The sequence below is a fragment of the Haliotis rubra genome, unplaced genomic scaffold (assembly GCF_003918875.1).
Source record: "Haliotis rubra isolate DU_JTF1 unplaced genomic scaffold, ASM391887v1 Scf132, whole genome shotgun sequence".
Lineage (NCBI taxonomy): Eukaryota > Metazoa > Mollusca > Gastropoda > Lepetellida > Haliotidae > Haliotis > Haliotis rubra.
Genome location: NW_025765248.1, coordinates 1464191 through 1480503, shown reverse-complemented (window position 1 = coordinate 1480503; position 16313 = coordinate 1464191). Strand labels below are relative to the sequence as shown.

Below are 16313 nucleotides of genomic sequence, written 5' to 3'. Positions count from 1 at the left end.
ATCACAGTACACACACACACACACACACACACACTCTCTCTCTCTCAAATTACTTTCAGTTTTTACCAGCATTCGCTGGTCACGCCGAGGACCAAGGTTTCATTCCTCATAAAAGGGTTTGTGTGAAATTTGTTTCTGGTGTCACTCTTGTTAATATTTCTGGAACATTTATAAAATTTCGGAAAACTACATTCCCTCATACATTTTCAGTTTTTCGAGTGTTAGTGATTCAAAACCAGTCTGTGAAGACATTATTATTGCGTTGATGAAGTAGTGTGCCTCTTAAGTCAGACAATTTTGTAACAAGTGCATGGCGCACTTTGAACAATGGATGGATAGCTTAATTGACTACAGCTCAAAAGTTGTGAAGCGGAGACATCAAAGATCGGAGCTGGTGCAAAAAATGTATTGTTTGTAGCCAGTGTGCAAAATAGTTGCCAAATTTTGCTAGCCAGTCGGGCCACCTATGCCTGAAAGTCACTAGCCCACAAAACAATTTACTTGCCCCAAACTTGAATGTAGACACGGATTTCATCATTTAGCTGATAATATAATGAACATTTTAATCAGGCATAATCTTGCATTATGTAAATGTGTGTCATAACTTAACAAGTCGGGAGAGTGTGATATATCTATAAAATGACCCCATGAAATTTCACTAGCCAGTCGGGCCAGTAACTGTGAAGATTTACTGGCCCGACTAGGTTTTTACTAGCCACGACCTAGCGGGCCAGTGCATGCCATGGTTAGTGACAAACATATAGACAAACACAGGAAGACTGGAATATATTTATTGTCTTGAAAATAGTGATGCTTAAATCTTTGACAAGTGGAATTTTTTGTAAGTTAAGCATTAAGTTTTTGAAAGGCATTTATAATTAGAAGTTGGACGAACATGAATACATGACACTTTTATGGATAACAACTTCTTTTTATTCTTTACAGGACGTTTCAGAGCTAATTCTTGCTGTTTCATCAGGTGAATACTGAGTCAGTACAAAGAGTGAATATATATAGATAAAACATGTTTACACAATGCAAGGAGGGACAATGTACAAAGATAACAATATAATTACGTAGCCAACAATATAATCACGAAGCCAATAAGGTTGGATTAATGCATTAAGAAAACAATGTATTGTGTACACAAATACACTCCTTTGGGGGTGGAGTGATGTACAAGAATAACAACACAATAGGAAACCAATTGGATAGGATTAAAGAAAACGATGAACGGATGACGCCAGGAGATTTATAGAACAATAGAGTATACACTGGGAAGGTTAATGCCTTGGTCCCGGTTAATGGCTGGCTTCTTTCTCTTGATCTCAATGTTTTCTTGAAGTTTCCGCTTCTTCCAGTAGTTGATGTTGGTGTGTAGAATCTGGGTTTGTTGCCAGGAAATATGGTGGTCGGGATTTTTGATGAGGTGTTCCGAAAGGGCAGATTTCATGTCAGATTTTTCTACAGAGGTCTTGTGTTCTGTTATCCTGGCATTTACCTTCCCAGTGTATACTCTGTACATCACTCCACCCCCACATTTGTGTACACAATACATTGTTTTCTTAATGCATTAATCCAACCTTATTGGCTTCGTGATTATATTGTTGGCTACGTAATTATATTGTTATCTTTGTACATTGTCCCTCCTTGCATTGTGTAAACATGTTTTATCTATATATATTCACTCTTTGTACTGACTAAGTATTCACCTGAAGAAGGAGCAAGCATTAGCTCTGAAACGTCCTGTAAAGAATAAAAAGAAGTTGTTACCTATAAAAGTGTGATGTATTTAAGTTAAGCATAATATGTTAAAATTAAGAACTAAAGGTACAAAAGCTCACCTTTTATGAATTATATTTGGGCTAGGAAGGGTTAAGCTTGATAATGATCTCAACATTCTCATGTATGGATTTTCATTAACTGAATTTCCTGCACATTTAACGCTAGCAGTTATAGAGAAAAGTACATAGACTTTGCCACAGTTTTAGCACTGAATCATTTACGACTCTGAGAACTATCTTCTATGAGAGGCATTTTAGAAGTTGTATAGATGAAGGAAAACCAAGTTCTATGGATAGTCAACTTCTTTATTGCAATGAGAGCTAATTCTGTGTAGGTTCTAACACCCTTATCAAGCAAGTGATACAAAGAGTTGTAACATGGAGAATATATACATAGCTGCATAGTGTGTATATACAATTGACTAGGTTGATGTACATGGGATTGCTAATTAGTGATTTGAGCAGTGTAGGTTGATGTTGTTAACACACTTCTGGGAAAATCAGGTCAACCTATTTTACATGGTCTGACAAGATCTTTCAGCAAACCCATGGGCTACCCATGGGTTCACCTATCTCCCCTATCATCACTGAGATATACATGACAGAATTTGAAGATAAGGCCCTGCTGACATCCCCCATCACTCTAATATGCTAGTACAGGGAAGTAGACGACACCTTTGTAGTCCTCAACCCCGACGCCAATCCTGAATACCTCCTCGACCACCTCAATTCTCAACATCCCCGTATGCAGTTCACAATGGAAGAAGGATCTGATAAGAAACTCCCTTTCCTCGACGTCCTGGTGCAGAAGCAAGAAAACAAGCTCTCCACCACTGTCTACAGGAAACCCACTCATACCGACCAATATCTCCACTTCACCTCCAATCACCCTCTGCAGGTTAAGAAAGGCATCATTTCACCCTTACCCGAAGAGCCAAGAACATCTGCTCGACAACAGAAGCCCTAGAAATCGAACTAAAAATTAAACCTCCTCCGCCATGTCTTCATCCATTATAACAAGTACCCCCAGAAGTTAGTTAACAACGGCATCAGATCCACCCTCAACCCAAGAGATAAATCACCACCCCGTCGGCAATAAGTATCCTGTATGTCCCAGCAGTCAGCCACCAGATGAGACCACTACTGCAGCAGCAAGCAGGTATAGACGTTCTGTTCCAGAAAGACAAGTCCACCCAAAACCTCCTCCAAGCCACAGGCAAACCCCCATCAACAACTAAAAAAGACCCCACAGGAGTAGTCTACCAGAGCAATTGTCAATGTGGAGACTCTTACATAGGTGAAACGTCCCGCCCTCTCCCACTACGAATTAAAGAACACAAAACTTCATTCCAGATAAAAGACTCCAAATCCGCCATAGCCGACCACACCCAAGCCAACCCTGACCATGCCATCCTTTGGGACAACATCCACATCCTGGAAACCAACCGATCAGACTACAAGATGAGGAAGCTTCTTGAAGCCATAAAAATCCAACGCTTCAACCCCACCATGAACCGGGATCAAGGTTATTTTATCTCCTCAGCCTATCACAACCTCGTCCAATTGGATTCTTTGCTCCCTTTTGTGTATTGTAAACACAACCAATAAATGTGTACATCAACCTACTCTCTTCAACTCACAATTACTATCTCAGTGTACATCAACTCTTCTATGGTATAAACTCATTCTGCATATTGTTTTAATCACTATCGCTCTGTACATCAACCTACACTGCTCAAATCACTAATTAGCAATCCAATGTATATCAACCTAGTCAATTGTATATACACGCTATGCAGCTATGTATATATTATACATGTTGCAACTCTTTGTATCACTTGCTTGATAACAGTGTTAGTACCTACACTGAAACGTCGCACTCATTGCAATAAAGAAGTTGACTATCCATATAACTTGGTTTTCCTTCTGCTGAACTATCCATAACCTTGACCTTTCAAAGGATTCAACCAAAGTTACTGCAGTATATAATTCTAAAGAAATTGACAGCAACAATCCTGTCACAAAATCTGAAGCATTACATCAACTTTCGACCTCCTACAATCAGGTGCCATAAACATCTCTATTTGGCCTGTCTAAAGTATAATAACTCTCAATGCGGCCATTTTGAAATTTTCAAAATGGAAACTTTCTTTCATTGTGAAGTAGGGTAGAATGAACATGTCCAGACTTCATCCCTGTGTCTTCCTCATTTCTTTACTCATATAACCCAGGTGCTATGATGCTGATCATGTGTTTCATGTTCTACCATCTGTACAAAAACACCCCATTAACGTTTTTAATTCAAATCCATTCACCAACTTTGTGTTCCAGAATCCAATGATTTTGGCTATGAAAGGCTATATCATATAGTAAAATGTGTCATTACAGGACACTTCTTTCAATTTAAAACTTCAACAATCAGTGTGTTTTGTCTTGCTATAATCTATTTCAATAAACATCTGTACAAAAACACCCCATTAACATTTTTATTTCAAATCCATTCACCAACTTTGTGTTCCAGAATCCAATGATTTTGGATATGAAAGGCTATATCATATAGTAAAATGTGTCATTATTGGACACTTCTTTCAGTTTAAACCATCAACAATCAGTGTGTTTTGTCTTGCTATAATCTATTTCAATAAACATTGAATATTTGGCTATGTACTATATCAGGCAATCAGCTTTTCCATGGCAGAGATCCACAGAAGGAAAGCATAGAGGAAAGGACAGATGAAAGGATAGAAGGAAAGCATAGGAGGATAGAGGGAAAGGATAGATGGAAAGCAAGGACAGGATAGAGGGAAAGCACAGGACTGGATAGAGGGAAAGGATAGATGGAAAGCAAGGACAGGATAGAGGGAAAGCACAGGACAGGATAGAGGGAAGTGAAAGGAAGAAAGGATAGAAGGAAAGGTGAGGTGAGGTGAAATTGGGTTTTACGTCGTGCTTGAGAATATTTCGCTCATATGACGACGTGCATGCGTGTGTGTGTATGTGCGGCTGCTTGTACTAGCCCAGACTTAACCTGGTTTTATAGTGCTAGCTCACTGAGATACAGTGAAGCATGAATACCCCACTCAGACACATTATACTGACTCCGAGCCGACCAGTCCTTGTTGTACCCATTAATGCCGAGCGCCAGACAGGGACCAACAAATACCATATTTTAACGTCTTTTGGTATGACGCGGTCGGGGATCGAACCCGCGACCTCCGCTCTCCGGGCGGACGCTCTAACCACTACACCACGGAGGCGGTCTGATAGAAGGAAAGGATAGTGGGAAAGAATAGAAGTAGGCACAGCACAGCATAGAGGGAAAGGATAGGAGAAAAGGATAAAAGGAAAGGCTAGAGGGAAAGCATTGGAGGAAAGCAAAGTTCAACAATAACACATGTCAGTTAGCAATATCATAACATTCTCTATTAAACAAAACAAGTTTTTTTTGTAAGTATATCTAATCCCAAAGTATCACATGTTTAACACATCTGTTTATTTCAGTTAGAAATATTCATAATTAATTCCTGAAATACAGCTTATTCAGTTATTTACCTAAAACAAATGTATATATAATAAAATTCACAAATGAAATTAATTAAAATGCTAATTTAAACACAATGCATGAAAACACCAATTATAACATAAATTACTACATAAAACACAAACGAAATTTAAAATCCAGAACAAGTAACAAAAATATAAAAACGCCAAACAGGTCATGTTACTATTCATTCAACAGATCATCTATGCCATGACGTTCCAAAAGTACGGTAATCAGGAATTTTGTCAAACAAACTTATCAGTTGTTCCTAATTTTGAGGTGACTTTCTTTTTTCATCAAACATATCACAACTATAGTAAATACATGTGAAGGAAATATTTATAGCTAATAAACTATGTTTACCATGTCAAACAAAACAACTTGAAGCAAACACAACAATAATTTGTTGCAGAAAGGCAGGCAATTTTCTTTTATGCTGTAGAAAATACTTGTATTTTTCTTTCAGCAAACAAATACCAAGTAAGCTAGGCACAATACATCTGCACTTGTCAGGATGGATCTACTGACTACATCATCTGAATTATCGATGGAATGAATTTCTCTGCAATATCTAAAACATGTTTAAACGTTATACATGATTTACATGTCAAAACATAACTCCAGTGATAAACAATCACGCATTCAGTATTGTTCAATGTTTAAGATGAGCTGTTTGTAGAGACAGTACACAAGTGAAAATGTTATCAAAGATACAGGTGAGCCCAAAACAGCATCTGTCGACACTTTGAAAGAAAAACTATATTATTTGGGAACCATGTACATAATTGATGACCCCCAAAAAAAAAAAATCACAAAATGGTGATTCCCCCTTTAAATCATCATTACATCCCCTAGCCATAAAATGTAAAGTCCCTTAGTACAATTTATATTGCTTTAAATGTAATCAATATTTAGAAAAAATAACTTGAATAGCATAACAATATCACTGGATAACAAACACAACATCACATAAAACAGTATATACTGCTGAATAGCAAACAGAAAAAATGGCTGTATTTTGGGTGCAATCAGATAACCAAAACGTAACACAACTCCACATTTTACAAAATATCTGCCACAGAATGAAACAGGATGTTGTATTTGATTATAATCTTTACAACCTGCATACCATTCATGATAATCTGTATACAATCATAAGGCAGGCAGAAACAAATTTAGGCCATATTGTTCCACTGAACGATCATACTGCAGAAAGGACATGTCCTGAATCCTGAACTGTACAGTTCATGTTCGTATTCATTCAACAAACCAGGCCGAACGTCCATGCTAAAAGTAAAACCTGCATGGAGAAATCCCACTAAGACATCCTTCAAAAGTTATGGTCCGGGGGGTGATGATGACACCCCCCCCCCCCCCCAATTTACGTACATCAAGGAGTCTTCCTACAACATGGAAGAGATGGTTGTTTGCAGCAAGAGCATGTCAGCATCAACACGCGTAAGTTCATGACATGTTTGTTTAAGTACAAAGAAGCATAAAGCATAATTTCCTAAATGGAGCTGAGGCAATGTACGCTTGCATTCTAATTGAATAAAAATAATACTAATGTACTACTACTAATACTAATAACAACAATAATAATAGGAATTTGGTTTGAAGCACTTATATTATAATATAAAACAATCATGTAAGGGAAAATGTGTATGTACTCTTAAAGTTTTGGTGAGGCCCATTTCTGGTGTCTCCTGCCGTGATATTGCTGGAATATTGCTAAAAGCAGTGTAAAACTAAACTCACTCATTCGTAAAGTTTTGCATATCCATGTACATTTCAAAGCATTAATTGAAGCAAAGTTTACCTTCAAAGTTTGAAAACAACAGCAAATATACAGTGCACATTATGTACAGAGAACAATTCTTGACGATAATATTGTTGTGGTCATGTCAAGAGTTCGCATGTTTTACTCATGTTCTGACTCAGCTATACTGATGTATCCACACTGTTCCTATTCCTTGTTGATTTTGTAGGTCACAAGATATTCAGGGTAGACCTGGGCATCACTGAAGATCACATATGTCGATGGATTGTGAACAGTATCAACCACTGAGTCATAGAAGGAATTGTCATCAGATGGTCGAGACGGGGGATCTCGAAGGTTAGGTTTTCCTTTGGCAGAGACACCAACCAACACACAGCAGAGAAAGGCATACTGAGAACCATCGGTGGATGTTGTGGCAGTGTGGTCAATTTGTGAGTCGGAGAAGTAGATTCCTTCACCAAGAGGCTCTGAAAGTAGGAGTTGACTGAATGAGCGACTCAAGAATTTTACTTGATTTATGGATAAGCCCATCATAAAATTCAGGAAAGTACAACAAAATCTGTGGAGGATCAGAAAATCCCACTTTCCTATAACATATAAGACAAACTATTTTCATGCAGTCCAGACATAAGAATTAAACTCACAATGACAGCATTTTTATTAAAGGGTTTGGCCACCATGATACTTAATCATAGGTGTATAATTGTTTTACATAGCTACTGACCATATGTAAGACAAAAAGTACTTTATATAGTAAATTTGCTCACATCAAGCTCTGTCTTCTTAGGCTGAACATCAACTGATACAATTTCAATCCTGACACATACACACACAAATCATAACACAATCCCAATAAACACCAGACCTAATTATTTAGAATGAACCATAATAACGCGGTGAGTTGGTTTTGTCATCCGTCACCCATCTCAAATAGTCCATCGGGAGTTATGTCCCTTAGTTTTACAAGAGTTCCAGGATAGTGGTTGAAGCAACATCATTCACTTGAAATGGAAGTTGTAAAGAAATCATGACACCATTGATGCTAAAAATAAATCAATGTGAACGTTTTGTAAACTGTGAGTGTGTGTTTCAGTCAGAAAATGCTACAGGAGCTTCTGATGATAATAATCACTGTTTGAGGTGTGTTTGGATTTAGTGATGCAAGATGGTGAATACAGACTGGAACTTCTTGAAGTAATCACAGAATTCAACTTTGGTATGCATTTGAAAACATTGATTATGGCATTAGTTTGGTGGAATGTGCACAATTTAAAAGAAACTGTCACATGATGATACCATCCCTATTTGATATAATTTTGTAACCTTCCCAACGTAGCTCAGTATGTATCTACCCACTGAAACCATCATGCATTTACGTCAAACACTATTGTAACTAACTATGACAGAAAAAACATGATGACGTCCCAATCGTAACCTTACTGTCACCTATGACTACGGTTTATGTCTCCTGCTATTGTCACTATGTGTAACGTTATATGCGCGACAACGACATTGATACTACCGTTATGCATCGCCTATGACTACACATAGTTTTCATTCCACACATGAAACACTTCACAAAACCTGCTCTATCATACAAGGTTATTCAGTGGCAAAATTCACAGTAAACTGATGACATCACGACTGTTTACACGTGACATCACAACAAACAACACTGTGCTGTAACTGGACCACAAAATTCAGATTTCATGGGATTCAAACAATCATGATGATCTCATCACAATGAATTGTTAGTTTTGGAAGATACAAATATTTGCTTGCTGATAAATATAAAGACTTTAAAGTGAAATATCAACAAAAAGATCTTATCTTATTATACTAAAGGTATATTTGCTTGGTTGAAATGACCCTCAGATAATACAAGCTAAGTATGATTAAGTTGACGTATTACATCTACCAACCAGACAGGTTTCTGCAGAAGTTGAGGTTGACGCCGTATTTGCTGATGGGGTTGATGGAGTCAGTCATGTTGCAGTGATACCACAAATTCATTTCATGAGGAGATGCTACGCTATTCTTCTTTGCAAGGTATCTTCTGTGTAATTCTTCATTCTGTACACTCTCAACCTGACAAATTATACAAAATACATCGCCTATAGTCTTAGCGCTTGAAAGAAACATTCTATTTTGTTTTGGTTTTGTTTAATGCTGTGCTGGGCAGGTGGGGAGGGGAGAATAAGCATGGGTTGCTGAAGACCAATTCTAACCTGGTTTCTCTCATGGCACGGGACTAACAACACAGCACTCTGCTTGGCTTAACATATTTGTGGAAACTCACATAAACAAGTAATATAATCAGTCTCTAAGGTCACTGAAACATTTACATGTGTATTAGAGCCACAGTCTAAATTCTTTTTATCATCCACACAGATATATATGTAGAAGATACTGAGATCTTTCATTAATGTTGATAATATTTACACTTACAGTTTGTTTGAGACAAAATGACACCGATGTATTGCAATCTAACACAAAAACAAATAGACATAAAAGAATCAAACCAACGTGGACTGCAATAAAAACAACAAACCAACTCTAGAATTTTTGTTGCATAATTTGTGTAACAAAAATAAAAAAGTTGTTTAAGAAACTGTCATCATTTATTTGTGCGTTTTCCCAGTTTGTTACAAGGGTGCAGTGGCAACTAAAGGAATAGCGCGAAAAGCGAGGTGCACGTGCGTTAACGGGGTCTCAACAAATATTTGAGCTGGCGAGATGCCACGTACCCCAGCTGCACAGGCAGTGCGCTGTATGTACTTATCAATTGCATACTTGGGTCTCCCCCTGTCATTTTCAGCATTGAAGAAATCATAGATATTTTCAATTATAGACTTTACGTCGGGAGAAAATTTCGTTTTCTCTCACTTTGTCAAACAGAAGTAATCACGTCTCTGACGTCACTAATGCATGTGCATCTCGCTTTTTGCGCTGTTCCTTTGGTTGCCACTGCGCCCTTCTAACAAACTGGGAAAGCGCACAAATAAATGATGACAGTTTATTGAACAACTTTTTCATTTTTGTTACAAAAATTATGTGAATGTTTTCTAGAGTTGGTCTGTTGTTTTTATTGCAGTCTGTGTGGGTTTGATTCTTTTATGTCTATTTGTTTTTGTGTTAGATTGCAATACATTGGTATCATTTTGTCTCAAACAGACTGTATGTAGAAGATAGTTTCATCTGCATATAGGATATTAAAAGTGAGTGTATCGCTAGTGAGACTGTGATTATGATTGTGTTTGTGATGTTACAACTCCAGCAGGGCATAGTTCAACCAGCTGTTGGATATATACACAAAGAACTTAGTTAAGCACCCCCTGACATATCTCATGATTGAATGAGCCCCGATCTTTACCCTTTGAAGCATATCTGGGACATGATTGGTTGTTGTGTGAAACAAAGGTATCCTCCTGTATGTACAGAACCTGGCCCAAACGGCAGCTGCTTTACACCAGGAATGGCGTAGACAGCCCCTTCAGAGGATCAGGAGTCTGACAGGGGGTATGAGGAGGAGTGTGCTGGCTGTCATACAGTCACATGAAGGTTACACTCGGTATTGACATTGAATCATGTAAGACACGCAAAATGACATTTTGTACCAATAAATTCAACATTAAACATTCCAGGGCCATACTTGTACAGACATGGCTTTGTATGGAAATCAGTGTTTTTATAACAAAATGAGCAATTATCATCATAAAATCAACACGGATTCCAATCATTTTTTTTTTTTTTTATGAGTCAAAGGGTCATACGGGTCAGAAAAATTGATGTTTTTCCATCGTGGTCGACATGAAAAGTTTTATGTAAGTTTTGAAAACCTCTCATTGCAAAAATACAGGGGGTGCTTAATTAAGTTCTTTGTGTATAGTTTATACAAATATATATGATTCATTTAGTAGTCTGGCAGCATGTGGATTATTTGTATTCATTTGGCAGTTTCTATAGTTTCAACTGAAATTATTTCGAAATATTGGTGTTAAAATAAAAAACCCAACAACTTCAAATATATTCATTTAACAAAGCTATTATATATTCAAATGAAGAGTTACTGGTTATTGAAATGATATTTATAACGACAGAGTAAATCAGACTGGGAACTATTGGCAATTACTCAAGAAAATATGGTTGCCAAGTCGATAATTTGACACTAGATGATACCTTCTCCTCAATGGCTTATAGTTATAATATCTATAGTATAGTATACTATACATACATTCACGTATCATGAACATAGACGAATGTATCTTTCTACACAGATGAAAGTATTTTGTACATAGATAAAAGTGTAATCTACGTAGAAGTAAAAAGATGAAAGTATCCTCGACATAGACAAAATATTATTTACATAGAAGTAAGCATTGTCTAAGTAGATATTAAATTACATCAATAATCATTATACATCAATATACCACACTTGGTATTCACATACTTGTATCTCCTAATATGTGGTAAAATGTGGTCCCCATCCAGTGGATGCTTTCCAATTATTATTTTCAACTCCTGGGGAGAATACCAACCAGTCTACCTACATCCTATGTCATGTGAGTGAGTGAGTTGGGTTTTATCCTGCTTTTAGCAATATTCCAACAACATCGCGGCGGGGAACACCAAAAAGGAGCTTCACACATCGTACCCATGTGGAGAATCAACCTGGGTCTTTGGCATGATGAGCCAAAGCTTTAACCACTAGGCCACCCCATCTCACTTGTACTAAAAGGGAAATGTGAAAAGTTACCTTGAGAACTGACACATCAAGATGTCCACATGACCTTCTAATGTTTTTCTTCACCATTTCATACACTGTTGGATCTGTCAGTTTGAAAAGCACAGCATCTACTCTTTTCTCCATAGGACTCCAGGTGCTTGGGAGGCCCTCTCCTGACACAGTATCTAAATATCAAAACACATGTAAATCTACAGCTGTTTGGCAGTTGACAACCATATTCTCAAAGCGCTGAAACCATCACATATCTCAAATGATCCACCCCAAATCAGTCAGAATAGTCTTTTACCGTAACATGTTGTTAAGATCATACAATTACCAAAATTTTACCAAAGGATCATACAAGTTAAAGTACATGGTACACTGTCAATGAATGCTAGAACTATGTCTCACAGGTCCTCAGATGGACATGGCACAACTCTTGTGATAATTTGAAAAGACACATGCAAATCTAAAGTTGCCAACCCGACTTTTCATACGGTGCCTTGAAGACATTATCATACCGTTGTCAGTTTCTCAGGCAGCATTATACAAGTCTAGAAATACAGTCGAGCACCGTTGTGTCGAACTCTGATAACTCGATATCTCGGTTGTCTTGATATAACTTCTCGGTCCCGGCAAAATCCTTCATAAGGCCAAACCAATTTTATTTCTTGTTTTACAGATTTTTGTCCCTAGAAAACCTAAAGGCAGGAGGGGAAAAAAAATAAAAAAATAAATCACCAGTCAAAGCAAAAACCCACATGCGTTTTTCAAAGGCATTGTTTTGCAAGTTCACGCTCGCTGAGGTGCCCGAAGCACTGATATCTAACAATGATGATTGTTAGATAATTCAGTTTATATTCTCTGAGAACATATACCGGTGTTTCAGTGTCCAACAAACTGCCTTGTGTAGTCAAAGTCTCGCTCCATATATCTTAACATTAGGATTTTATTTTTCAAGCTGGGAATTTTTTTTATTTTTATTTTTCTTATTCTTGAAAAAATATGACCGACGGATCCGTAAAGCAAGAAATAAAATAGGTCCCATGAATATCAAGACAACGGTGCTCAACTGTACATATAATTCTAAAACGAGATAAGAACATTGGGGCAATACTGACATACCAAATCACAATTCTACTGTCGAGGGTCTGAGTGACAGGCATGGTTATTGTTTGTGACAATTTAAAGAGCTTTTCTGCATATAAAGGACTTTCACAGAAACATACTGCTTTATCAAAACTCTCTAGTGACCCTGTCTACCATTTGAAAACTGATAAATGAAACTTTGCAACTAAATCATATGGAAATTGATAACCCCACATGAACTTGCACTTTACAATGCATGAATACACCTGGAGATTCAGAAATTATAAAGGATTTAATCAATCTGGATGAAAAGGAAGGAGGCAAACTTTCTAAATTACAAGTGTTAATCTACCTAGAAGATGCATCAAGTTAACAATTAGCATTAACAAAGTGCTTCATGTTCCCACATGAATTCCAAAGGGACATGTTTAATATATCATGTTAAATATCAGGAACATGTATAATATATCATGTTAAATATCAGGAACATGTTTAATATATCATGTTAAATATCAGGAACATGTTTAATATATCATGTTAAATATCAGGAACATGTTTAATATATCATGTTAAATATCAGGAACATGTATAATATATCATGTTAAATATCAGGAACATGTTTAATATATCATGTTAAATATCAGGAACATGTTTAATATATCATGTTAAATATCAGGAACATGTTTAATATATCATGTTAAATATCAGGAACATGTTTAATATATCAACTACCTTAGAGATGTGATCTTGTTGTTTGACATACATGAAGTAGACATTTGAAGACGTAGAATTTGTTTCTTGTAAACATTCCACTAAAAATAAGCAGAATTATTTTCTACTCTCCCCACTCCACATTTGGGAATACAGGTGAGGGAACATGTCCGAGAAGGCACCTGAAACCCAGCCAATCTCATAACATCTAGTTGACTTATATATATATATACTATCATTCCAAGTGACTCACCTGTGTCAATTTCCTCCCTTCTCAGAACTTCTACTTTGTCACTAGGGTCATAGTCAGCATACTCCACCATACTTTTGAAGTTGACTATAAACTGAGTTTCCGACTGCTCGTCAACAGGTAGTCTGTGATCATTACCCCCCTGGAGATAGGACTGCTCAATGGCTTCACTTACTCCATCATCATAAGCTACAAGCTCTTCTGAGTCAGGATCCAGAAAGTACCATTTCATTTTGTTTGCTGACTGAATACACGTCTTGAGACTTCCTCTGGCAGAACTGTCATGACTCCCTTCAAGCCAAGATTCATGGTCATGTCCGTGGTTTTCTGTTTGTGAATTCCAAGTTGCCCCTTCTAGTGGTGTAGGCTTTGTGTTACATGATGTTGGATTGGTTTCATGCATTTCTGCTGTCCACTGTCCACCTGAGCCAGGTGCATTTTCCAAGCTCTCATGTCCAGAGATTACTGAAGGGTGAGAACATTGTTGGTTTGGAAATAAGCCAAAGTGAGAAGTTTCTTTTGTGTTGCCAGGCAGATTGCATAACTTGTTGCCATAACTGACTGTTGCAGAGAGTTTTTCTGGTGGATTTGTTTGGAATAGTAAATTCGTCTCTCTACGTCCTCATTGACATGATGTTGCCACTCTAGTGGAACAAAACATGAAATAATATAAGTTATTTTGTCATATTAAACATAATTTAATACACTCAAACATTTGCCTAACATCTTTCCACCATATCACTTGGTAAATTATTTCAAACGTCAATAAATGTAATTTTTGTTTATCATAACTTTCTCACAATGTGTGAAGCCCATTGCTGGGGTCCCCTGTCTTGATATTGCTGGAATATTGCTGAAAGTGGCATAAAAGCCAGCTCAATCACTCACTGGTGTTATTAGTAGTATAAAGGGATATTCCATTTAAACAGTTGTAATGTTAATTGCATTTACTGAGACATGATCTTGCACAGGTAGTACATGCAAATTCTGATCTCCAAAACTCATATCAGTGAGTGAGTGAGTTCAGTTTTACGCCACACTCAGCAATATTCCAGCTATATGGTGGCGGGCTGTAAATAATGGAATCTTGACCAGACAATCCAGTGATCAACAGCATGAGCATCGATCTGCGCAAGTGGGAACCGATGACATGTGTCAACCAGGCCAGCGAGCCTGACCACCCGATCCCGTTAGTCACCTCTTACGACAAGCATGGGTTGCTGAAGGTTCATTCTAACCCGGACCTTCACGGGTCCAAAACTCATATCAAGTTCAATGGATTTGTTATTTCCCATTCAGGCATTTGATAATGGTTTATTTGTGTACAGTTAAATATACATACTGAAGCCATATTCTTGGATATCTTTGGATTTTATACTGCATCGTTCTATCATTTCAAAACTTCATCTTAAAACATTTGTCTTGCAGACTACACATGCATCACACTCTGGAACATTTGCCAAATTCAAATATACTCTTAAAAAAAAGTAGGGGAACCTGAACTTTCAATCTGGATAGGAATTATAAGCGTAAACAAACTTCTCAAAGACAGGTATCTTATGAATGCACCACCATTTCTCTTTATCATCACCAATAAACACAATGCATGATATGCACGTGTACAACGCAGTAGCCCCATACATGTGCATGGGGTGTCATTCTTGATTTTGACAGTTTTCATAAAGGTCGATAAATCACTGTAGATAATCATTTTTGACAATCATCTTGCATCACACAGTTGTTAGTAATTGTTTCTAGCCGTTTTTTGTTTGAAAATATAAATCGTACATATTCACAAATATCACGTCATAACACCAATGATCTTTCAGGAGCGATTACTGTACAAACAACTATGGTCATAAGGAAGTGCAAGTGGTGATGCACTCTCAAAACATTCATTATTATCATATCCACATTGATTGACTCCCATATATATGGCCCAATTTTTTCAATCATAAATTAAAAATGAAGTTCCCCTACTTTTTTTAAAAGAGTATATGCAACAGTATTATGCAGTCAGGTAGCCTAGGGGTTAAGCATCCGTTCGTCACGCTGAAGACCTGGGTTTGATTCCCCACATGGGTGCCGTGTGTGAAGCCCATTTCTGGTATCCCCAGTCATGATATTGCTGGATTATTGCTAAAAACTCACTCACTTAACAGTACTGGAAGAACTGAATGCTTCATTTGCCTCAAACATACTTTAACGAAGCACCCGGGAGATCGAACCCAGTCAGAGCGGGTGGGTGTGCACGCAAGTGTAAAGAAGTCTCTCATTGGCTGGTTCATTTGCCGCTACCCTGAGGGCTCATTGTGTGTGTATATAGAGATGATCTGTTTGATTGACATTTTAGAAGTATGGTGAGTAATAAGAAAGTAAGATTCTATATGGATAACAACTTCTTTTATTGTATATGATGCAACGTTTCGGTA

The 16313-nt window shown here is 37.3% G+C and overlaps 2 protein-coding genes across 3 annotated transcripts in view; both read right to left on the bottom strand.

Annotated features, from left to right (window-relative positions):
- Positions 1-6346: 6346 nt before the first annotated feature.
- On the bottom strand, positions 6347-14335 carry LOC124267561 (protein mono-ADP-ribosyltransferase PARP15-like). Its single transcript, XM_046702508.1, has 4 exons — positions 13885-14335; positions 11862-12016; positions 9028-9193; positions 6347-7572 (listed from the first exon to the last, which is right to left on the bottom strand). Exons 1-4 carry the CDS (start codon positions 14282-14284, stop codon positions 7292-7294), a joined length of 1002 nt encoding a protein of 333 aa, XP_046558464.1. The 5' UTR covers positions 14285-14335; the 3' UTR covers positions 6347-7291.
- LOC124267560 (protein mono-ADP-ribosyltransferase PARP14-like) overlaps positions 14335-16313 on the bottom strand; it is a 75393-nt gene continuing 73414 nt past the window's right edge. For both annotated transcript variants that reach the window (XM_046702506.1, XM_046702507.1), the window contains exon 19: positions 14335-14525. In XM_046702506.1, the coding sequence (XP_046558462.1) occupies positions 14344-14525 (182 nt within the window). In that variant the 3' untranslated portion in view covers positions 14335-14343. The remainder of the gene's footprint in view (positions 14526-16313) is intronic.

What these genes read in the sequence shown, in the direction of transcription:
- LOC124267561 (XM_046702508.1), bottom strand. Translation starts at nt 14,284, where the DNA reads ATGCATGAAACCAATCCAACATCATGTAACACAAAGCCTACACCACTA. An exon ending in AAGGGAGGAAATTGACACAG is followed by an intron (nt 12,017 to 13,884) that starts GTGAGTCACTTG and finishes TTTGATATTTAG; the next exon opens with ATACTGTGTCAGGAGAGGGC. An exon ending in TTGATGTGTCAGTTCTCAAG is followed by an intron (nt 9,194 to 11,861) that starts GTAACTTTTCAC and finishes ATAATTTGTCAG; the next exon opens with GTTGAGAGTGTACAGAATGA.